Source organism: Lissotriton helveticus, chromosome 10, assembly GCF_964261635.1.
Source record: "Lissotriton helveticus chromosome 10, aLisHel1.1, whole genome shotgun sequence".
Lineage (NCBI taxonomy): Eukaryota > Metazoa > Chordata > Amphibia > Caudata > Salamandridae > Lissotriton > Lissotriton helveticus.
The window spans coordinates 514,177,074-514,201,906 of NC_136071.1; the positions used below are offsets into that span (position 1 = coordinate 514,177,074).

Genomic DNA, 24,833 nt, shown 5'->3' on the forward strand with positions numbered 1-24,833 from the left:
AGTATGACCATAATTTTGTGTTAACGATTCTTGTCCCCCTCCCCCCCCCCCCCCCCCCCCCCCCCCCCTTTGAAGTAGTTTCTAACAGCTGCCCTTTGAAGCGTCTGATGTTGAAGACCTCCTTTTTGGAGGCGATTAGATGGGCCTGCAGAGGAAGTGAATCAGGCTTTCTGTTAATATGCCTTAAACCAGTTTCAACCCAACAACTTTTTCTAGATGCAGGCCTCTTTCCTACAGAAGTGGTGACCTTTTGTGTGTCTGTCAGAACATTGCACCGAGTACATTGTTTCGCTCCACCTCTTCCTTCCAAGGAGGAGAAACTCCATTGTCTGGACCCGAAGAACTTTTTGTAAAGGTTTGTTTTTATTGGTTGCACCAAAGATCACTGGCTGGTCTATTTTAAGACCCATCAGCCTTGAGGTGGCTTTCCTTCAAACTTTTTGCCTTCATCCCTCCTGTTTTTCCAAATTAGTCTTTGTTGGTCTTAGAGTTCTGTTCACTTACCACTGCAAACCAGTGCTAAACAAGGTTGGTATATTAAATGTTAGTAGTTGATCTACAACATATTGTGCCACCCACTTAAGTACCACATGTCTTGGGTCCCTGCTTGCAGCCTGTTGGCAGTTTTAAACTAACAATTTGCCTTCTCAAAATAACCCCCCGCCAAGCTCAAAACTTTTTTTTTTTTTTTTTTTTTTTCTGGACATGTCACCCCTGAGCTAGGCTCTAGACGACCCATAGTGCAGGGTGCATTGTAATGAAGGCCCCTTTTTTTCTTTTCTTACTGATTTAGTTTTATATTTTTTTTAATTTTTTTTAACAATTCTTTTTTGGTCTATTTTTAAATGTGGTTAAAAATGAAAAGTAGGTTTTTGAGTGATTCTAAATGTCAGTAATGAATGCTAGGCTAATAGCTGAGAGGACTGATGGGTAAAGGGATTAAAAAGGAATTTTAGTTATGAGGCTTACTCAGCAGCACATGTGCGCAACCTTGATACTAAAATGCGCATATTTTCATGTTGGTGCATTGATTTATCATCGGTGTGTATTCAGATCATTGAAACCTGTCCAGGTAAATATTTTTGCAAAACCAATATGCATAATTGCAGATCTGATGAGCAAAAAAAATAAATGTGGATAAATGCAGGCAAATAAATTCCATGCAATCAACTTGGACATGTCCCAAGTAGTGGAAAAAACTCATGTTTGTTTTTATACTACTGTGAGGCCTACCTCTCCTTTAAAATACACATTTGCTTACCTTATTATGTAAGTGACTTTTCATTGGGTGCAGGTAAGAATGTCATGTTTGGGGAATTTGAATTTAAAATCCTCTAATGGTAAAGTCTAATTTTAAGTCCCAATTCTGATAATGCCACTTTTATAAAGTTAAAACACTATGGAAACACTGTCCGGTCTCCGTTTAGCTGCACAACCTATTATAATGAATTTAATTCGTAATCAACCTTTTAGTTATTCCAAAAATGTTCATCCTATCTTGACTGTTTTTCTTCAATCCATTATACCCATTTTCTTTCTTTCATCAAATTTTCAAAAAACACAGGGGAATCGTTGTTTCCTTATGCCACGTATTGAAAGTCACCCAATGCATTTCGGGAATAATCCCTTCGGGGGTTTCTAGAGGGCAAAAAACAAATTTATCCTGATCAATTGATTTTGAGGCGGAAAATTTATTCAGTGAAACATAGTTGGTGGAGAGATGCACTCCACCAACTATGTTTCACTGAATGAATTTTCTGCCTCAACTGGAGATGTTTTTTGAAAATTTGATGAAAGAAAATGGGTATAATGGATTGAAGAAAAACAGTCCAGATAGGATGACCATTTTTGGAATAACTAAAAGGTTGATTACGAATTTAATTCATTATAATAGGTTGTGCAGCTAAACGGAGACCGGATGGTGTTTCCTTAGTGTTTTCACTTGTTTGCAGCGCAAATGGGCGCAGCGCGGAGAGCGAGCACGCCGACAGTTAAAATTGGATAGTATAAGTCTTGTTGGACAATCTAAGGAGAAAAAAAGAGTGCATCTCTCCACCAACTATGTTTCACTTTAATAAAGTTGCCATTTTCTTGTCCTAAACATCTGGTGCCTGCAGTCTGTTCTTGGAGCACATTAGTGACTCAGGAAAAGTAGGAGTGCCTGCAAACGCGGAGTCTGGCGAGCCAAGTATGACCCTACGGATAAAGCGATTTACAAGCAAGCCTTGGAAGCTTATTTCAATGATATCCGGGCTGAAAAGAGAATTTATTTTTGTTACCTTAAAAATAAAAGGGGCCGTGAATAAAAGTAAAATATTTAAAATTGTTAGACGTCACATCTCCTAGTGCTGTAAATAAGGCTTTCACTCCCACCTCCAGTTGGGTCCATCAGATGGCCTGTTTTTCCATGGCAAAATCCACCTGATCCAACAATCGTTTGCCCATACAGGCACACCCGAAACTGATGTGACATTGTACAGCTCTACCCCGGGGGGCAGGACACCCACTCACAATTTCTTCCCATTTCCTTAGAAAAGTCCTTGGACATCATAACCACTTTGAAGTCTGGCTCTCCGTCCGACCCCTGCCCAGCAAGTATTCTTAAAGATTGCGAAACCTCTAAATTCTGCAGTCAATTCAGTTCATAACTCATCACTTGGAAATGGAACTGTACCCAGTTGCTGGGAAAAGGGCACAAATTAGCCCCTCCTGTAAAAACCCACAGCAGACCCTGCGATTCCATCCAACTATACACCCATTTCCCTGCTACCCTTCTATTCTGAGGTCCTGGAGAAGTACGTCAACTCTGTGCTAACAGACTTTATAGAAGGAAACATGTGCTTAACAGCCAGTCTGGCTTTAGAGCCACTCTTCGTACGGAATCAGCCCTATTGGAGGTTTCAGAAACCATTAAAGCTCAAATGGATAAAGGGGGGGGGGCTGTGCTGTCTAAATATTGCTGGTTCTTTCGCTGCCTTTGACACCATGCCCTATGACCGGCTCTTGCACAGGTTAGCAGTGTGTTGTCGGTGGGCATTGTTTACAATTGGTTTGCTTCCTTCCTCACGGAGCGGCAGCAGGAAATCTGGTCTCTGCCATTTTCAGCTACCATTCCCCCAATGCAAGTGGGGGTCCCGCAGGTCTATGTTGAGCCCCACTCTTTAATATATCTATCCCTCTTGCTCATCTGACAGAGCGGTATGGAGCGAAGATGACTTCCTATGCCAACGATACCCAGCTCGTGTTCACTTGTGACAAAGGAGTGAGCTTTTGCGGTTGGGTGATAAATGTTAACAGAGGTTTTTTCTTGGCTGTGACTTTACCAGCTGAAGTGTAATTCAGAAAAATCCAAAATCCTCTTTTTCCGCTGCACCCCTTATGTGGATTGAAATGCATGGTGGCCCTGCTACATGCCCCACCTCCCCTTCGGCCCCAGTCAGCATGGTTAAAAACTTAGGATTCAAGCTTGACTCGAGTCTTGCGATGAAGGCCCAAATTTAAGTGGTAGCCGGCACCTGCTTTGGCTTGATAAGAATGGTAAAGAATCTTCTTCCCCCTCTCCCGATGGAATCCCGTAAGATCGTAGTGCAAGCCTTAATTACATCTAGGCTGGATTACGTGAACATCTTGTATCTGGTGCTGCCTGAGTATTTGCTCAATTGGCTGCAGGTTGTGCAGAACGCTGCAGCCAGAGCTATTCTTATGGTAAACACCAAAACATGTATGTCGCCTCACCTGGAGGCGCTACACTGGCTCCCATGAGAGGGTGCAGTTTAAGGCCCTAGTGCTGGCTTATCATGCCTTCCATAATACGGGTGTAGTTTACCTGAGGAATAGGATCCAATGTTACCAGCCTCAAGGGTCCTAAGATCCTCTTAGAAGTCACTCATGGTGAGTCTCAAGATCTCAGATAGGAGGAAGGTCATTCCAGGTTCAAGAGGCTCATCTGTGAAATGAATTACCCTTACACCTTAGACAGGCTCAGGACCTGCAGTTTTTTTAGAAAACATCTTAAGCATCAAGTAGAATCACCCCGAAACCACTAGTTATTGTTTGAACAACCAGGTTTTGAGTTTTTGAGACTAGCGCCGGGACACTCCTTGTGAGTATCCGTGCGCTTTACAAATATTTAATTTCAGTTGGGTGTAGTCTGCAGTTATAATAGAGCGACCAGGTGTGCCTGGATGGGCCATCACAGGGATGGGGGGTGGCTGTGAACAGCTCCACTTGAACTTCAAAAGATTGTCTGCAGGCACGGTATTTTAGTGTAAATTTGTGAGTGAGGCAGGGAATTCCAGGCACTTCTGTTACAAGCCTCAAAGTTTCTCCCACTTCAAAGGAGGCAGCAGTTACACTTTTTTTTTTTTTTTTTAAATGGGACTCTAGACCCAAGTTCACTCCGGGGCCTGCAGAAAGAAGCTGTCTTACTGTGTTCACGCGTTGTGACTGAGCAGCAGCTCCCGCTACGTTTTACGAACATGGGAATCTTCACCATAACTTTGTCCAGCGGCTCCCTGGCGATGCTTCCTTTAACTCTGCTGGCTACCTTACCCTGCTGAACTATCTTGGGTATTTTCTTCCAAGTCCCAAGGTAAGCGGAGACTTGGACAAATCCACGTTGTGTATCTGACCCATGCTCATTCGCAATTGGCCATAACTTTAGACTTCGCCTCAGTCTCTGGATCTTTTAGGTGCTATTTTTCACTTGGAACTGTAAAAAAGGTATTCTACTGATGGTATTTCGGTTTTTGGGTCAAATGTATTAATTTGCTACATTTAAATTGGTGTTTGATTCTGCTTGTTTTTTCACTTTAATGTTGAGTGCTGCATAAATATTTTATACATTGCCTCCAGAATGAGTCTGACTGCTTTTGTACCAAGCGACCTGAGGGTCAAGCACAGGTTAATTAATGACCTTTATGGTTTATCCTGAGTTGTGAATGTTGCTTGAACAGCGATTCATCCTCTCCCGCTCAACCAACCACCTACTCTCTCATAATGGTTCACTTTTCATTGGATTCCCTGGAGCAAAAAACATGAAAAGCAATGAACCATATCACATCACATTGAATTGTGCTCTGCATAAAAATCTGCTTCACATTGGCTAAGAAGCCCCTGAAGACTTGCGTACTCACTCGACAAGAGTGAAGACTGCCACTCCCACATTAGCGCCCTGGGTAAATGTTATGGACATCTGTCAGGCTGCTACATGGGCATCTTTCTAAAATGCTCATGAAACAATACTGCCTGGTCCATTGAGACCCACACTTTGTCCGTTCAGTCCTCCAGGACTTAATAGTGTAGTCTAGTTTACAGTCCCACCTTTGGAAAGGTAATGCTTGGGTGTCTATTGTAAGGTGAATCTGCTTTAGAAGTCTTATCTGAATAACCAGTTACTTGCCTTTGGTAACGTCTTTTCTGATACTCTTATCGAACCAGATTCCTACCCAACCCTCCCGGTTTTGCAAAATAGGCCTTTCACCCATACCTGGTTAAATTCTAGACACTAGTGGCACATTTTGCAGTTGTGGCTGCAAATTCTTGGTGCAGAAATCGTTCTGAAAGACTGTCAACTTGCCGTGGTGGCACCATTCACAACACTTCTGACGCGGAGCAAATCACCACCTGCAGAGGTAGAGTATTCCCAGATCTAGTCTGACAACTGTGGAATATTCTACGGTGATGCGGATGCAGTTAATGTGTTCTCAGTAAACTGCAACCCATGTTGAAATTGGATAGATTGCTGGTTAGCAAATGGAAAACTGCGTCCATTGTAAATCTGTGGCTAACTGATAACCGCTTCTGAGCATATGTAAAACTGATATTTTGTGATGTGATTCACATGTGAGATTTGATTCTTCTAGTATTAATCCAGTGAACATTTTTTCTTTTTCTCTTCCACAGGAGCTTCCTTCAGCTGGGAGCTGGCTTAAGTGTAGGCCTGAGTGGTCTGGCAGCTGGCTTTGCAATTGGCATTGTAGGAGATGCAGGTGTGCGAGGGACAGCGCAGCAGCCCCGGTTATTTGTCGGAATGATTCTGATTCTCATCTTTGCAGAGGTCTTGGGTCTCTACGGCCTTATTGTGGCTTTGATCCTTTCAACAAAATAAGGGAGAAACCACGAGTCTGGAAAAAAATCAGTCCACAGAGTATGACAACACACCGTTCAGTGAAACAGCTCATGGTTTTATCTCCAATATGTACAGTCGTCTCAATTTGGTAGTTTATCTCTTGTAAATGCGCAATGTATGTTAGTGACCATGTTTGTGCGTAACTATTCAATTGGGTGGGCTCTCTGGCCTAGTGTCTGGCATGGGGCTGCTTATCCATGTGCAATTTTCCAACCCATTTTTGCCATTGAAGTACTTTATGTATAGATATGAAATAGAATTGTAATTTTTTTTTCTCCACTTGATGTTTTATTTATAAAGATCATTTTGTCATACTTGAAAATGAGTTTGACCTACATTTCTCAATTTATCCCAAATCCTCTCCCTTTCTGGAATTCCATGCTGCATATATATATATACTACTTTAAATCTCGTCTAGCTATAGCTACACTGTGGGGGTTTCATTGTGAAAGTATTGAGAATTCCTTGGATGTAACAATTTGGTTCTCAAGATTGCTGTAGTGTCCTGATAACTGGCGTGAGTTCTGTTTTTGTGTTTTAATACAAGGATCAAATTGATTCCGAGCTGCCCGTCCGTGTTACTAATGAGGACCTGGTGGGAATAAGTTTTAAAACAAATGAAAGTTGATCTGTATGATGCAACATTTATGATGGTGTACCCAGTGTTGGGTTTCAGTTATTTCCAAATAAACTTCCTCCACCAACACACCAAGTGGATCTGTGACTATTACTTCTACTTTTTGGTTTTTCAGGTTTCTTCTGTGTAAAACCCTTCCCTGCCGTCTTGGTGTTCAAAGTGTTGGCTATTGCTATGTGCTTCACTGACGAGAGTACACAGTGGCATAAGATGGACTGGCTTTACCCTTTCAAAAGCAACTTTCAATCAGATGTAGCACTTTGTACTGTTTGTCATATGTATGAGAGGTCTTCCTAAAAATGTATTCCTTTTTGGTTTATGGTTAATCTAACCTTAAAAATTTAACATTTGTGTTTAAATACTGAAGCAGGTTCATAATGATCCACAGTGCAATTTTGACTTCATCTTACTGGATTCTGTCCTGGCAATTTTCTTTGCCTCCCATTTGATGAAAGGTAAACTTATTTGACTGCGAGAACGAGGCAATTTAATCCTAGGCAACATTTTTATGGTTTTGCCATCTTGTGTTTTGCCACAGACAAAATCCAGTACCAACTATTTTTCTGCTTTCCGGTCTTATTCCTCCTCTCCTGTGTACATACCTTGGCATTATCAAAAGTTCAACTGAGAAGAGCAAGCCAGTGTCTATTTTAGAGAATTCTTCACAAGTGACTTGGATTTGATTCCACACTCATTGAAGGAGAGGGTCTCCACCTCTCTGAGCAGTGCTTTAAACTAGACGTTGAGTTGGGTGTTTTGGTGTCAGTAAAGAAAACGGATCTTCTCAGGACTTGTGCTCAGTGGAGACAATTTTAACTGATCACCCCCTTTATATGAAGTGGATTCTTGAGGTGGGAAAGATTTGTGATTTTTAAATAGCTTCACACCAGTCTTACCATCCCCCAGCTTTTTAGTGTCCACTGTGGGCCTTCAATGAAGAGGGGTTTCTGACAATGTTAATATACTGTACCAGAACAATTTTTATTGACTCATTATTTGAGGTATAGATGAATTACTGGGGTTGTACTGTTGCCTAATGAGTGCCCCATGATAACCTTTACCCTTGTAGAAAAGTTACACCACCTAACGCCTTTGAGTTGGCTGCATCGGGTTTCTGGTTGGATATTCTTGGCAGCATTGGACACTGCCTTAGACTGTGATAAGCCACTACTGGTGGATGTTTTCACTATTGTAAAATTCTCCCCTGCGATCTTTGTATGTACAAAGATCGGGTCTTTTCTGCAATTGTAATTGTGCTGGGGCTACCAGAACAAAATGGCTTATTACTAGTTCAGTGCTGTTCATGCCTTGTCATTTTTGTTACAACCTACTCGAAAGGCTCCATAAAATATTCCCTTTGTGGCATGGATCTTGAAACTGGCTACGAAAGTAGTAACAGGACTTTCAGGATCTTGAAAAAGCCGTACTCTATTGATTATACAGATCAATCATCTGTATTTAGAAGGATGTTAGCTAGCAGCTCAAGCTTATCCCACTGACTTGAATCCCCCTAACAGATCACTTGACACTGTTCATAGCAAACCAGGCACCAAACTGTACCTATACATATCTGCCAGATGCACTACAACAGTACCCAAATAAAACAGTGCTCTCACTACAGAGCACTGATTTGGAACACCGCAAAATAATATGGACTCAAAGTATCCGTTGTTAAACCATTTCAGGATACACCTTTGGGTATATAACTCCAGGAACGGAAGTGACACCATGGTATAATTTCACCTAAAACAAATGCAGCAAAGTGACCCCTGCCAAAAACCTCTATTTCATGCAGTACTGTAGTAAGGAAAATATTACCTGAGGACTGTTTGCATCTTGTAATGTAAATGGACAGGTTATGCTCACTTGCCATCTAGTGCTTGATATAGAATATTAGCTGTTTCCTTACTTTGAAGTGAGTAATCGCTCCCCTAAAAGCCAGAGTGCACGAAGCCTCAAACTTGACTTTTTTTTTTTTTTAGGGTCTCCTTGGAAGAAGAGTAGAGTGCATGTGAATCTACATCCCTAAACGAGAAAAGTCATTACAAATTATCTTTTCAGTTTACAGCCTGATTCTTTAGGTCACATACTGTGTAGATTGAAAAGCAGCACCAAGGCTACTAAGCACTGGCTTTTGATCGAAGGAGGAGGAATCCTGGAGTAAACTCTGATCAGCTTGTACCTACAGCAGGCTTGAACATCTACACAATAGCACTTGGGTATTCAATTCATACATTCAAGTAAGTCTCTTTTGTGGTGTTGGTCTTGGCTAAGTCACTGGCTACTTTGTTTCATGTGGAATGTGCTCTAGGAAAGCCGTGCAGTAAAAGCTGCATTCCATAGCTTAATGCAGCAAAACAACCCATCTAGTCAGGCTTGCCTTACAGTGATTCCAAAACTTAAAAGGATCTTTACCGAAATGTTTTCCTGATTCACAACAAAAGTGTTATATATCATCGATCATTTAACTTCCTTTCGGAGCGACTGTGGGAGAAGTGCCACATTCAGCGGATTGTCTGCCTGACCCCACACCGGACTATGTAGAACCCATTGTCCTGTTCAACTCCAAAACCGCATGCGGTTGCCACCACCCTGCCCCCTGCTTTTCTCACCCAAGAGTCTGACGTGTCTGCACTCCAGCTTCATCCCAGAGCGTTCCCTACATTTCTTCTTGACCAGGGATTCAAGAGGCTGGATACTTTAGGAAAGAATTCTTCCACAACCTAGCATTGTGGCCAGTGAACACTGCCTGCTTCTTGGGCTGCTACTACAATGCCTTGTGGGGACAGTCACGCAAGTGCTGTCCATGGTCTTGGAAGACCCCAAACTAATCTGAACCAGGCCATTATTGACGGCAGCAAAGTTTAACATCCACTGTGGGTTTGACACCAGTCACTCGGCATGGCTATTGTCTCCATTGTAGCCCTACACTGCCACACCTGGCTTCTTGGGATGTCCAGTAGGATGTGATGGGCATGCCCATCAATGGCTCACTTGTTCGGTGGTAAAGCTGACTTTGCACTAGTGCGCCTTCGAGTCAAGCAACTGCCATGTCCTTGTATTCTTCCGTTGTTGCACCATCTACACTTCTCCTTTACCCCTTCTTTAGGTACTGTGGCACACCTGAGAGCCCCTATTGTATCAGCCGTACTCCACAAGATTACCAGGCCACCCAGCTTTCATGGACATAGCTCCCACAGATGACATGGGAACCAAAAGCCAGTGTGTTGTCCACTCCTCAGGCTGCTGTAGCCTCTTAAGTTTCCACACACTACAGCAACTCTGTTGGTGACACCATCTGCCACAATGGTAAGCAATCACATCTGACGTGGGTGCTTCAAATTGTCCCACATTGTTGCACCTGTCCACCCTTAGACACCCTGCCTCCCTTGCTACTGGTCTAAGATAAGCTACCCACGTTTCACCCCTTCTTACAGAGATGGGAAGTGGCAAATGAGCCATCAAGAGGGTGCCAGCATCAGAAGGTGGTCATGGTTGCAATTCCCACTACTTCCTGGTGCTGAAAAGGGATAAAGGCCTCTACCTTATCCCGAACCTTTGTGTGATCCATGCTTTCAGCCAAACAGAGGCTCCAAATGTTCACCTAGGTATTGTGCCCTGGAGACTGGACTGTAGCATTGGACATTCAGGACGTATACTTTTACATCCCAATTCTGCAAGCCTGGTCATTACTTCTGTGTGCTGGCAGGTTTTCCTGTATGTTCCCCCCCTATGTCCTCACCAGTGCCCCTCTGCTGTTCACAAAACTGGTGGAGGTGGCTGGAGTAAGTCTGCAGAGATTGTGATTCTAGTCCCACCCACCTTTCCCTCGACGACTAGCTGTTGAAGGTTGATTTGCCTCAGGCAGTTGTCACTCACCTTCAGGCTACGAAGGGGGGGGGGGGGGGGGGGGAGAGACTATTAACTGGGGAGAGGGGTTGGCCTAACGGCTAAGGCGCTCAACCTCGGACCTGGGGATCTGGGTTCGAGTCTCGGTAACGACGCCAAAAAACCCCTGTGATTCTAGGCAAATCACTTAGGCCCACATGCATCAATATCGGCTTTTGCGAGATCTAAATTGCGAAAAATAACGATTCGCAATTTAGAAATCGCAAAAGCCTATGCATGAATATTTTAGCTTTTTTTTTTGCAATTCGGTAAAAATCGCTATTTTTACCGAATTGCATAAAAAATGCAATTTTTCAATTGCGAATTTACAATTCTATTCATTCCTATGGGCCAAAATGCCCATAGGAATGAATGGGAATTGCGAATTCGCAATGTGAAATAGCAATTCATCAATGCACTTCAAGGGTGGAGAGGGGGGTCCAAATGACCCCCCCCTGCACCCATGAAATGTACTTTTCAGTATAAGTTACATACACACATGTCCTAAGGACATGTGTCTGTAACTTAACAGTTTAAAAAATGCATTTTTGTACATTTTTAAACAATTTCGCAAATTACCACGAGGTTGAACTTCGTGGTAATTTGCACTTCCAATTTTAAAAATCGCACATTTTTCTGAAATGATGCATAGCATTTAAGAAATCGCACAATTGCGATTTCTTATATGCTATCGCAATTTTAGAAATCGTTAAAAAGTAGCGACTTCTAAAATAACATGATGCATCCCAAACAGCACTTTTGGAATCGCAAACGGCCGATTTTAAGGAATCGCACCGTTTGCGACTCCAAAAATGCTTGATGCATGTGGGCCTGTATCTCCCCGTGCCTAAAAAAAAAAACAAAAAAAAATTGAAAGTGTCCTCATGTAACGTAACTGGTGCTATGTAAAGCGCTCTGATAACTGATTCAGTTCGGTTCTAGTTTGCGCTATATAAAACTCTGCAAAAAAAAAACTTGCTGTAGTCACACCTGACTCTGTTGCTCCATTTTTATCAGAGCCATTCTTCAATTATGTGCTAACATTTTGAGTGTGAAGCCTAGGCATTTGGGTTTTGATCCAAATGTTTCAGCTCTGGTCTTGGATCTCAGTGAGACTAACCTGGAGATTGGTGGGTCTGACCTTGTGCATCCTGCTTGGGAAACACAGGAGATGGCGCATTTGGGCACTTCAATGAGACCTAGTGTCCCAGTGGACACAGATGGTCTCTGACCTGCTGCAGATTTGGGGTAGACCAAGACCTTCATTGGTAGTTGCTGCTCATCTAATCACAGTTCATCATACCATCTTTAATTGACAGGGACTGTTTGCTCACTTCTGGGTTTGGGTGGCCACCAGGAGAGCTGGAGGTCAGAGACTATGGTCTCCAGCGAAGTCCCACCTCCAAATCTATATTCTGAGGTCAAAAGCAATCTGCTTGGCATCGAAAGCCTTCCATCAAAGGAAGCCTGATGTACGTGTTCAAACACACCACCATTTGGTAATTCAACAGAACGGACAGGGTGGGGTTGTTTACCCTGTGCATCTGGTGATGGCTGGACCAACAGGACCTCTTCCTGGTGGGGCCAGGACAGGCTAGCTCAGCTGTCTGTTTTGTGAATCAGATATGTTGTCTTCATCTGCAGGTGGTACAAGGTCTTAAAGAATGGGGAGAATCCTAGTTCTATCCACCACCACGAAGTAGAATTTTGGACTCCTACACACCTTCAGCAAATGCAGCTTCAGCCCACAGTTCTCAAGGATATCAGGTCTGACCAGCACAGGGTCCTCCTGGTGGCTTTGGACTGGCCAAGGAGAGTTTAGAAAGAACTCATGGGCGTGAGTTTTTGTTCTCTGAAGTAGCAACAAAGACTCCGCCTGATCAGAAGATGATCCATAGCAGGGTCTTGCATCCAAACCTGCTCACCCTCCACCTTCTTTCCTGGAGATGGTGTGGCAACAGTTGAAGGCCTTTGATCTTCCTCCCGAGATCTGTGATGTTTTGCCAGCCAGGTGGGCCTTTACAGAGACTGTGGATGCCTGCTCTTGACAAGTTTGTGGCTTGGTATTCTTCACAACAACTTGACCAACTTGCTGCATCGGTTTACGTGTACCCAGGGCAAAGCCTTGCTGGGCAGTGATAAGTTTACCTGTCTGACATTTCAGAATCTTTTCAGTTGTTGGTTCAGCCCTCTTTAATTCAGTCACTTGTTGTGGTGCATTTTCTTAAGGGATTGCATTATTTTCCTGCCTACCCCTTTTGTTATGCCTCAGTGCGTCCATAATTTTGTCTTAACGATTCTTGTCACCCCCCCCCCCCCCTTTAAGTAGTTTCTAACAGCTGCCCTTTGAAGCGTCTGTTGAAGACCACCTTTTTGGAGGTGATTAGATGGGCCTGCAGCGGATTGATCTGGAAACAATTGACTGCTTTTTGACTAAAAACCAGTAGGCTTGCGCACAACTGCCTTTGTGAAATTGCATGGCTCTTCCACAAAGAAGCCAAAACTCACATAACTCTAGAAAGTTAGTGACCAGGACGATCACCTTTCAGGAGACTAAATGGAAGGAACATGAGGGGAGGGGCTCAAATTGTTATTTTAATCTAGTGATGACTACATTGAGATTAAGTTGTTCTCGGAGGACCTACTCATTCAAACCTTAGTTGAAAGCTTTTATGAAAAGCTTTGAAAGTAATCTATTGTGGAGGTATGTGGCGATTGCTGCCTGATGCATATGTACTGAGGGATAGGCTAAATCTGTTTTATATTGTGAACTTGAAAGTTTATTTCACTGGTAAGTCCTGATTACCCCTACTGATTGGAATGCAAAGTTTTTGTTCATAAGCATGTGCTACTTTAGCCAGAGTAAATGGAGGGACTTTTAGCCCCAGATGCACTTCAAGTCAATGCCGAACCAGTTCCATGACCCCAAACCTGAAGCACAAACTGTATTCCCTGGGTAATAACTAACGCACAGTCCTGAGGGACCCCTAAAAAGATCATTACATTTTCAGTGTATTGCCTTTGTTGGAAATTACCTTTCTGCAGGGTCAACCCTAAACTTTTTTTTGTTGTTGTCTGACATAAGTTTTTTTGGGCTTTAGTATTCTGGGCACTTTACCACTGCTTACCAGTGCTAAATGCATATGCTGTCTACTGTACAGTCGCATTGGATTATGTACAATTGGCATTTTTATTTGCTTAGGTCGCTCGTAGAGGGCACTAAATGTGCCCAGGGCCTGTAAATTCAATGCTACTTGTGGACCTACGGCAGTGATAGTTCCACCCCCTCAACCCTTTAAACCGGGCTCCAGCCTGCTACTTAAGAGCCTGTTTGCTGTTTTAAACTGCCATTTCGACCTGGCAAATTAACCAACTTGCCAGGCCCAAACTTTCCTTTTTATTACATATGTGTCACTCCTAAGATGGGTAAGAGGCAGCCTATGGGCAGGGAGGATTTTATTTTGAAGGTAGGACATGTATTCTTGAGTTTTACATGTCCTGGTAGTGGGTAAACTGCTGCATTTGTTTTTCACTACTGAAAGGCCGATCTCCCATAGGTTAGCTTTGAGATTGCCTTAAAACATCTGAGGTGTACTTTCTGATTAGGCAAAGATCTTTGGAGTTTGGTGTCTCTGGACTCGCATTAAAATCGCAACATGTGAAGTAAGGTTTTACATAGTAACTCTGAAAATGGCACTTTTAGAAAGTTGGCATTTTCCTCCTTTTTTGTTGTTGTTTTAGATAGCGCGGACTCAGCCCAACGGTTTTGGAGCCCTTTACATGAGCACCAGTGATTACACAAGGACACATTCACTTTTGGTAGGCACGGGGAGATTACTTTAACCATTCTCTGCCTGTCTCTAAATACACATCTGGGTTGGGTGAGGGCTGGAATTTGTGCATTCGCACTAGACAGTCACACGAAGGGGCCTGGGGTGACAATTGCTTCCTGATGACTCGCTACCAGGCTGACCAGTCTTCCTGAGGTAGACTGGGGAGAAAGAGGTGACACTTGCACCAGTATAGGTATGCCTCCCCCTCCCTCCCCTGGAAAGACCTGCATACCCCTCTTTAGTGAGTCTGGTGGAAGGGTAGGGACCTTGTGATCTTTAAAGGTCTCTTTGAAGTCTTCCCCACTTCAAAGACACACTTGGGTCTGAGTACTGGGGCCCTTCCACAACAAAATCAGAACTTTACTGGAACCAAGGTTATTCTGCCTGGAAGAGCTGCTGTGCTGCAGGAGGGACTGCCACTTTCCTACCTGCTTTTTTGGCCTGCTGCCTCCTGCTGGGAGTGAGAAGGAATGGGCCTGTTCTCTACATCCTTGAGCCAAAGTTTCTCCAAGGGCTTGTAGGCGTGCCTCTCGTTCTCAGGCTCACAAGACTTCTTGTAACTCTGCTGGACGCTGCCATCAGAGTCTTACCCTTTTTGAGGTGCCCACTTCAGTCCTGAGTGTCGGAAGTGGGTTCTGCAGCAATTTCTCCTAAGTTAATAATCGTCCCCACTGTGCTGACCAGATGCAATGCTCTGATGCAGTGCTGAACTGAGGACATCCCTGTGCGTCTTGACTACGCATTGACCCGACTGCGGTTGGATGACAGTGCCGATTTGGAGAAGCTGCTGCAAGGCTAGCCTTTGACACAACAAACCTACGACACCAAATTCATGGCTAGTCCAAAGCCTCAACTCTTGCTCCATGCGAGGTACTTTTTCAGCGGGCCCTGCATCGCGGTTGGCCAGAACTTTGAATGTGCCCCATTCAAGCATGACCTCCAGTAACATTTTAGCACTATTGATTGCAAATCCCTATTTATTGATTTTAATTTTCAAAAATTCATCTTTTTGGATTTTTCGTTTTTGGTCTCATTTTACTCTGACAAATATTCCATTTTATTGGTCTCGCCTGTAGTAAGCCGCGCGCATGCAGTGCTCTTGCCATGCTGGGGCCTTTTGGTATTGATACAGATTCTGAAGTGACTTAAAGCCCTGACCTAGTTTTCAATTGGCTCGCGTCATCGTTTGTTAAATGCTGGCGCGTGATTGAAAACCGGGCTTTGGGGTTACCGCCTTGTCCACTTAACACTGCCCATTTTGACAGGCCGATGCCATCTTTGTTCTTGTTTTAGTTTCGCGCGCAAGGGCCATATGTTTTTTCGTGTCCATGTGAGGAGGTAAGGTACAGTGTTAAATAAGGATATTGCAATATGTGTTCCGATTATGAAGGAAACCACCCATGCAGCTCCCTTTTACTGGTCACTCTCTTGGAACACTATCTCAAGAACCCATAACTGTATATTCCCCAAAGCCGATACAGATTGACACAAAACAGACTAGACGCTTGAGGACCAAACTGGAAGATGTCACCTGCCGGGTGCACGCAGTGCGGCTGGGAAGGGGTTGGCGTGGTGGGAGCAATTGTGTTAGGAGCGCTATGCTGAGTACAGGATGCAAGGGGTACACAGGTAAGGCGGTGGCGGCGATGGACCACCACTCTATGGGGCAAGGGGCATGGGCTGTAGCAGCCTGGTCAGACTACTTGTTGCAACGCCTGCTTACCTGCTGCAGGGAAAAGTAGGAAGATAATAGATCGGCCCTGCCTCTTCCAGGTGGGCGGTGGCACGGCAGGCTTTGCACATTTGTTGCATGGTAATCGCACTTTGTGCCTATAGTCCTCAGCTGTGAGAGGTCTGCACATAACAGCATGCTGGTTATATGCACGTTGAGTTGATTGTTAGCGATATCCTATGTGATCTGAGTTGATTGTTAGCGATATCCTATGTGATCTGAGTTGATTGTTAGCGATATCCTATGTGATCTGGGTTACAGTGGAACTGGTTTCTAATGCCATTTTTTGTTGCTGTCCATTAATTACACTGGGGATTCGTGTTAAAGCAGTAGGATATCTCATTTCTTCTACTGGTCATGTGCAGCCCTTTTAAAATCCCTTATGCCACAGTAAAAGTAACTAGAATCTGTTTAACTGAGCAGTGCAGTTTATATCTGCGAAGGCTTTTACACATTGCCCACCTCCGCTGTGGGAGTAGTACAGACATTGGATGGAGCTAATCTCTACCACAAATCTATCCTCTGCAACTTCTAAGCAGTGCACAAATCCTAAGAAAAATAAAGGGGGAGTAATTAACATACAATTTACCTTGACGTCACGGGAAATGATATCCCGATAAATGTCATGCCCTGATGGCATTCCCTAGTTAAAATAGAAGAGGCTTATGGTACAAAAACAAGTTAGCGTGAAAACTAAATTTTCTTTGGTTTGTGTTAATTTTTACTTCGCACATGCATTAATTTAGCATAATCTGCAATTGAGTCCTGAAATGGCTTAAAAGGATATTTTTATGCAAATGAATGGAACTTGGGATTGATTTTAAAATGTATTTGGAGTAAACCAAGAGTGTATTTTTTAAGACATTCTAAATTGCTGTTAATGCATTTTTTCTGTTTTTCTTTATTGGCCCTCCAATTGCAAAAGCGCCGCATATTTGCACTTAGTTATGTGATAAAATATGAAGGACGATGTGCTAAGGTCCATGAGAAGCTAGGACAATCTATGATCAGTCATTAACATTTGTGGCCCTGGTTTTGGACGAACCCCAGGTATTTCTCCGAATGCTTATAGTGCTGCGCACTTGGCCAGATGCAGCCATCTTATAGGAGGAGGGGGGGGGGGGTGATTTCAATACACATTTAGACCCTACAAAGACAGGTCAAACCCACAGGGTGCATGCACTATAAGTTGCTCAATGTGTACGTGATCCCATGCTAGAGATGGGGCTGGTTGATGCCTGGTGCTTTTGCAATGAAGAAATTCGGACAGGCACACACATTACACCTGCACATAATACTTGGTCCAGACTTCATTATTGGCTTTTAAATGAAGATTGCAGCAATTGGGTTACAATTGTCGTTTTGCTTCTGCGCTCCTTCAGATCACAGCCTGGTGAAGTTAAGTATTAGTATACCCACATCCATACATCGCCCGTTCACATGGTGCTTCAGAGCCTGTGGTGTTACTAGACCCTTATTATGACACAAGGTAAGCGATAGCAGAATTCTTGGAAATAAATGTGGGCATGGTCGACAGTGCTGCCATCTTATGGGAGTCCTTTAAGGTCACTGCAAAAGCACCACAGCTGGTATACTGCGAGATATACGAGGCAAACTTTCTAAACTAGAAACTACGTTGGCGAGCATGGAACATAACTATACAGCTAACCCTGACACCATTATGGTAGTGCGTATTCATGAACGGATAAAGGAATATAACACCATGGTGGAAACAGAAACCTTCTATGTCACGTTTGCATATGATGGGGGGGGGGCCCAACCTGGTCGTCAATTGGCCAACAGACTTAAATTCAGAACTGAACATTGTCCCATCATAAAAATAGTGGATGCACAAGTGGGAGAATACTACACACCTCAGGGGATAGTTGAACAATTTAGGTCCTCTTATTCCACACTATACCTCACCTGGGAGCGTGGATGAGGAGGCACTTTAATATTGCTCTGATATTGCTTGTGACTTGCTGGCGGCTGGCCAATGGGAATTTCTCAGTCAACCAATTGGTGAGGAAGATATCCAAGAAGCAATCCGATCCTTGCCAAACACAGAAAGCCCTGGGTCCAGACGGACTCACAGCTGAGTTCTACAAGGAATACACTGATCTTTTAACGATCTATCTACTAGAGGTATTTGAGGAGGCCCATGAAACTGGTCTACCATTATCTCGGCGTCAGCCTTAATTATTACTTTACTAAAAGATAAATCCCCATCACAATGTGACTCCTATCGTCCTTGGTCACAAATTAATTTAGATGCAAAAATATTAGCTGAAATACTAGCCACTCTACTTCAACCTCTAATGGCCTGCCTGGTGCAGCCGGATCAATCCGGCTTTATACCAGAACGCTCTGTCCCATAATTTGAGAACACTTTTTGCCAAGTACCATGTTTTGACACCAGATCTACCAGCTGCAGCAAAAGTGTTTCATTCTGTTGAATGGAGCTATGTTTTATATTTTAAAGCAAATGTAGATTCAGACTATTTTTTGAGTTGGGTGCAGCTTCTATACACTGACCTGTTGGCGAGGGACAGAGTAGGGGGCCTCACTGCCGAAACCTTATCCATTAACAGGGGCACTCGACAGGGCTGTCTCCTCTCGCCACTATTCTTTGCTCTTACACTTGAGCCTCTGGCTTGTGTAATCTGGCAGCGTCACAGGGAATCAGCGCTCAACTGCAACCATCGTCCCGTCGGCATAATCTTTATATGCTGAGGACCTGGTGCTTTTTATCCATGAGACACAAATATTTATCCACGATTCTACGGGAGTATATCCGCTTTGGTTTATTTTCTGGAAGAATAATAAACTGGGATATCTGTGGTTGTCCCCTTAACGTCTATCACTACTTTTCCACAGATGGAATATCCGTTGATCTGGTCTGCAGATCCTGTAAAATATTTGGGATTATGGGTGCATCGCGACCCGGAGATTATCGGGGAGAATTACTGCACAGCATGTATGACCTGGGAATCTCAAGTCGATAGGTGGTCCTCTCTGCCTCTCCCCTTGGCCGATTGCATTGCCATTATCAAAATGATTGTGTTACGATTTCTCTACCTCTTCAACAATATTCTGATTAAATTACCAAAGCAGGTATTTCACACTATCCGCACCTATCTACTTTGGCTTATTTGGAATTTAGGCAGGCTAGGTTAAGCTGGCAAACACTCACTCAGGATTATGCACAAGGTGGTTTTTGTGCTCTGGGTTTATTTCTATACCACCTCTGTGCACAGGCACAATATGCCCATTACTGCCACAAACCGCATGCCTTTACGCCTCGTGTAAAAGAGACAATGGTTCAGGGGTGGCCTGATGGGTCCAGGTTAGAGTATGGAATTATTTGTTCTAGAGACTAAATCAAGAGGGAGCAGGATAAGTAGGGCAACGTGTAGTTTTAATCACATTTAAATAAAGTCAATTTTATGAAGATACGTTCAGGTGCTCACAAAAGTGACAAGGTGTTTAACGTGACTGAGTGGCAGTGAAAATTATACGAAATATCACAAACAACAAAAACTAAATCCTCAGGGAAGATATACAATGAGGGGATTTTCATTGGGGGTCGACGACGTTTTGATCTTTACTTAGTGAAGATCATCGGGACAGGGTGAGCAGTCTGAAATATTGGTAAGGATAATTGAACAGTGGGGGTGGGTCCGTGGTTCTCTCAGTAGGTTTAAAGAGCGGCGATTGCTTCACTCGGGACATCGGGGCACTCCACGAACTGAAATGAACACTGTGGACATCACTATTACCGCCTGGCTGACTTTTGGTAAAATGACAGTTAAACTTCCGATATATGACCCAGCACTGGCACACCATGCTTCCCTTTCAGTAACTCAGGAAACTGGAGCGATCCGATCATTGCAAACTGTGGGTATTCAGCACATGCAGGTTATCTTCGTAGAAGGGCAGTTTCTCACATCTGAAGACCTTCAATACATTCCCAATCACTGTTGATCAAGTTCACCATTCATTGACTGAAACTAGCGCTTAAAGCAAATTATAGTTCGTTCCCAGAGGAGCCACCTCCATTACAATCATTACAGCTTTTATTGGTGGCACCCTCAACGCGTAACCTGGTAACCAAATTATATAAACTGGTGCACTCTGAGCTGGTGAGGGTGGGATCACACTCCTCAAACTATTTAAAATTGGCCGCCGGGATACCAGTGATTGTAAGAGATGTAGCCAACATGACGCAGACTTTTGCCATTTACCGTGGCACTGTGCACTTGTCGCAATATTCTGAGGGGATGTAATACAATGTTTGCAGACCATGTCCAGTCAACAATTGCAATGTACACTTGCAGTTTGTTTATTAAGCTACGTGCCTAATGTAAAAGTCGCATTAGGGAAATATTTACTGATTGCTTTATTAGCAAAACGTCGAATAACGTTGACCTGGGAGAGCTCCTTGACCCTGTGCTTTGATCACTGGATTAAAGACATGGTTTAATGTAAAGAGTCTCTTTAGTTGTATGTGGAAGAATTGCCAGATTCGGCTAAACCAAAGGACGTTTGGGAACTACTACGACACTATTTAGTGACGAATAATCGGTAGGGTCCTACGCTCACACCTTAAGTGACATTGTAATGTGTAATCCCTGTGTTGTGGCATGTAAATAATGGATGGTAACATGTCTTCTGTCTGTATATGCAAGAGTAGTACCGATCACCTCTAGTTGATTGTTTTGTTGGTATACCGCCCAACATGGCGGCTTCAGATAAACACTGACCAGGACTGGCCCAAATAAAGGAATAAAGGAATTGCTACTACTAAGCCATGGCTTAAAAGCATCATGAGGCCAGGTTTCTTACAAAGAGTATTTGCAAATGCAAGCGGCTGCAATGCAGGGGCATAAAGTGACATCTGTCTCATTCGGCCTTTGGTAAGAACATATTTTGTGCTAAAGTGGGAGGACTTCGTACACCCCTGATACATGCCCATCATCTATGACTCATTGTATTTTTTAATATCATCCGTCCTTTGAAGAAATAAACTCAATATTCTGGGGTCAGTGGTTCATGGCCATCTAAATGTGTTGTGGTGCCCTAGGCTTAGCACAACATTTCTGCCCCTCGTTTTCCTTGCATGCCACTCAAGTCTATTTGTATACCACTGCAAGAGCTACCTGTTAAAGATGTTTTAAGCTGCTCCCTATTACACACAACTACCCACGTGATCTGTGTATATTAATAGCATGGCCCCAGGTTTATGGAAGCCTGGCCTCGAAGGTTCTGGATGGGATGGTTTTGGCACTGCACAGTCTGCGCTTTTTAGAGGCAGTCGAGTCATGCTGTTTTGTGCCATTGAAAATACAATAGGTTTCGCCTTTGATTAAGTTCAAGCCATTTACTTTGCTAATGGTATTGTATTCTAGCTTTGCATTATTTAGAGTAAATTTGTGATATGTGCATATATTTTCATATATTTGCTCTCCCCTTGCCCATTTCGTCTGCCTCATGCTATTGTAATCCTCACTATCTTCATTCACCTCCCAAATCTGAAACACTGCTCTTTTCCTACCAGTGCGATGCTTTAAACTACTACACTGCTAACGAAAAATTCTAGCTACATACAACTACAACATATCATAAATCTACACTAAATAATGCAAAGCTAGAATGCAGTACCATGAGCAAAGCAAATGGCTTTAACTTAACCAAAGGTGAGACCTATTGCATTTTCAATGCTCGTCTAACCTGGTGTTGAGTCTTTTTGTGGTGTTCAGTGTTATTGTAATAAAGTGTTGCACACATACTTTACACATAGCCTCTTAAATCAGCCTGACTGCTCTGTCAAGCGGCTAGAGTGTAAGCACAGGTTAATTGTGGTGTTATTGTTTTGTTTGTTTTTTCGTCTGACTAGGGTTGTGGCTCCTGCTTGGACAGGGTGTGTATATGTATGTATGTATATATATATATATATATATATATATCCATATATATCCATCACACCAGGAAGCACAAATAAGGAAGACTGCAGTCAGCTTGACTTTGAGTTTAATTTATCAAATCGAACACTTGCCAGCAGTCTTATTCCTCAAGGCAGGCATCTATTTAAATTTCTTCAGCCAGATGCGTTTCTGGAATTCTTCATTCCTTCATCAGTGGCAGTTAGCAGAATGTGAAAGCATCGCTTCTCGATTTCATCCATTTAACACACCTGCCCTTGTGGGCGTGGCACTCCCAGTGCCTTCTGGTGCATGTAGTCTCGTAACCCCATGTGGGGGCGATGTAAACTCTTTCCATTCGACAAAAATGTTATCCCAGTGGAATGATGCAGCTGTACATGAGGCCAAGACCACCCCGCTTTACAGTGCTCGATATCAAACTCTGCGCACATCGCAGTCCTGAAATGCAATGTGCGTCGCTGTCTCTGATAGTTCATGGCTTTGCACGAAGCCGTGTCAGACCCGCATGGTGACGGTGAGTCTTCCTGGTTAGGCGTGCAAGCCCCAAAAATCCATCACACCAGGAAGCACAAATAAGGAAGACCGCAGTCAGCTTGACTTTGTGTTTAATTTATCAAATCGAACACTTGCCAGCAGTCTTATTCCTCAAGGCAGGCATCTATTTAAATTTCTTCAGCCAGGCGCGTTTATGGAATTCTTCATTCCTTCATCAGTGGCAGTTAGCAGAATGTGAAAGCATCGCTTCTCGATTTCATCCATTTAACACACCTGCCCTTGTGGGCGTGGCACTCCCAGTGCCTTCTGGTGCATGTAGTCTCGTAACCCCATGTGGGGGCGATGTAAACTCTTTCCATTCGACAAAAATGTTCTCATCCCAGTGGAATGATGCAGCTGTACATGAGGCCAAGACCACCCCGCTTTACAGTGCTCGATATCAAACTCTGCGCACATCGCAGTCCTGAAATGCAATGTGCGTCGCTGTCTCTGATAGTTCATGGCTTTGCACGAAGCCGTGTCAGACCCGCATGGTGTCGGTGAGTCTTCCTTGTTAGGCGTGCAAGCCCCAAAAATCCATCACACCAGGAAGCACAAATAAGGAAGACCGCAGTCAGCTTGACTTTGAGTTTAATTTATCAAATCGAACACTTGCCAGCAGTCTTATTCCTCAAAGCAGGCATCTATTTAAATTTCTTCAGCCAGGCGCGTTTATGGAATTCTTCATTCCTTCATCAGTGGCAGTTAGCAGAATGTGAAAGCATCGCTTCTCGATTTCATCCATTTAACACACCTGCCCTTGTGGGCGTGGCACTCCCAGTGCCTTCTGGTGCATGTAGTCTCGTAACCCCATGTGGGGGCGATGTAAACACTTTCCATTCGACAAAAATGTTCTCATCCCAGTGGAATGATGCAGCTGTACATGAGGCCAAGACCACCCCGCTTTACAGTGCTCGATATCAAACTCTGCGCACATCGCAGTCCTGAAATGCAATGTGCGTCGCTGTCTCTGATAGTTCATGGCTTTGCACGAAGCCGTGTCAGACCCGCATGGTGTCGGTGAGTCTTCCTTGTTAGGCGTGCAAGCCCCAAAAATCCATCACACCAGGAAGCACAAATAAGGAAGACCGCAGTCAGCTTGACTTTGAGTTTAATTTATCAAATCGAACACTTGCCAGCAGTCTTATTCCTCAAGGCAGGCATCTATTTAAATTTCTTCAGCCAGGCGCGTTTCTGGAATTCTTCATTCCTTCATCAGTGGCAGTTAGCAGAATGTGAAAGCATCGCTTCTCGATTTCATCCATTTAACACACCTGCCCTTGTGGGCGTGGCACTCCCAGTGCCTTCTGGTGCATGTAGTCTCGTAACCCCATGTGGGGGCGATGTAAACTCTTTCCATTCGACAAAAATGTTCTTATCCCAGTGGAATGATGCAGCTGTACATGAGGCCAAGACCACCCCGCTTTACAGTGCTCGATATCAAACTCTGCGCACATCGCAGTCCTGAAATGCAATGTGCGTCGCTGTCTCTGATAGTTCATGGCTTTGCACGAAGCCGTGTCAGACCCGCATGGTGACGGTGAGTCTTCCTGGTTAGGCGTGCAAGCCCCAAAAATCCATCACACCAGGAAGCACAAATAAGGAAGACCGCAGTCAGCTTGACTTTGTGTTTAATTTATCAAATCGAACACTTGCCAGCAGTCTTATTCCTCAAGGCAGGCATCTATTTAAATTTCTTCAGCCAGACGCGTTTCTGGAATTCTTCATTCCTTCATCAGTGGCAGTTAGCAGAATGTGAAAGCATCGCTTCTCGATTTCATCCATTTAACACACCTGCCCTTGTGGGCGTGGCACTCCCAGTGCCTTCTGGTGCATGTAGTCTCGTAACCCCATGTGGGGGCGATGTAAACTCTTTCCATTCGACAAAAATGTTCTCATCCCAGTGGAATGATGCAGCTGTACATGAGGCCAAGACCACCCCGCTTTACAGTGCTCGATATCAAACTCTGCGCACATCGCAGTCCTGAAATGCAATGTGCGTCGCTGTCTCTGATAGTTCATGGCTTTGCACGAAGCCGTGTCAGACCCGCATGGTGTCGGTGAGTCTTCCTTGTTAGGCGTGCAAGCCCCAAAAATCCATCACACCAGGAAGCACAAATAAGGAAGACCGCAGTCA

General features: G+C 43.8%; 1 protein-coding gene across 1 annotated transcript in view; it reads left to right on the forward strand.

The window, feature by feature from the left end:
* Positions 1 to 6,838, forward strand: part of ATP6V0C (ATPase H+ transporting V0 subunit c) — a 45,460-nt gene extending 38,622 nt beyond the window's left edge. The window contains exon 3 of the mRNA XM_078663024.1: positions 5,905 to 6,838. Within this exon, the coding sequence (XP_078519150.1) occupies positions 5,905 to 6,109 (205 nt within the window). The 3' untranslated portion in view covers positions 6,110 to 6,838. The remainder of the gene's footprint in view (positions 1 to 5,904) is intronic.
* The last annotated feature ends 17,995 nt before the right edge of the window (positions 6,839 to 24,833 follow it).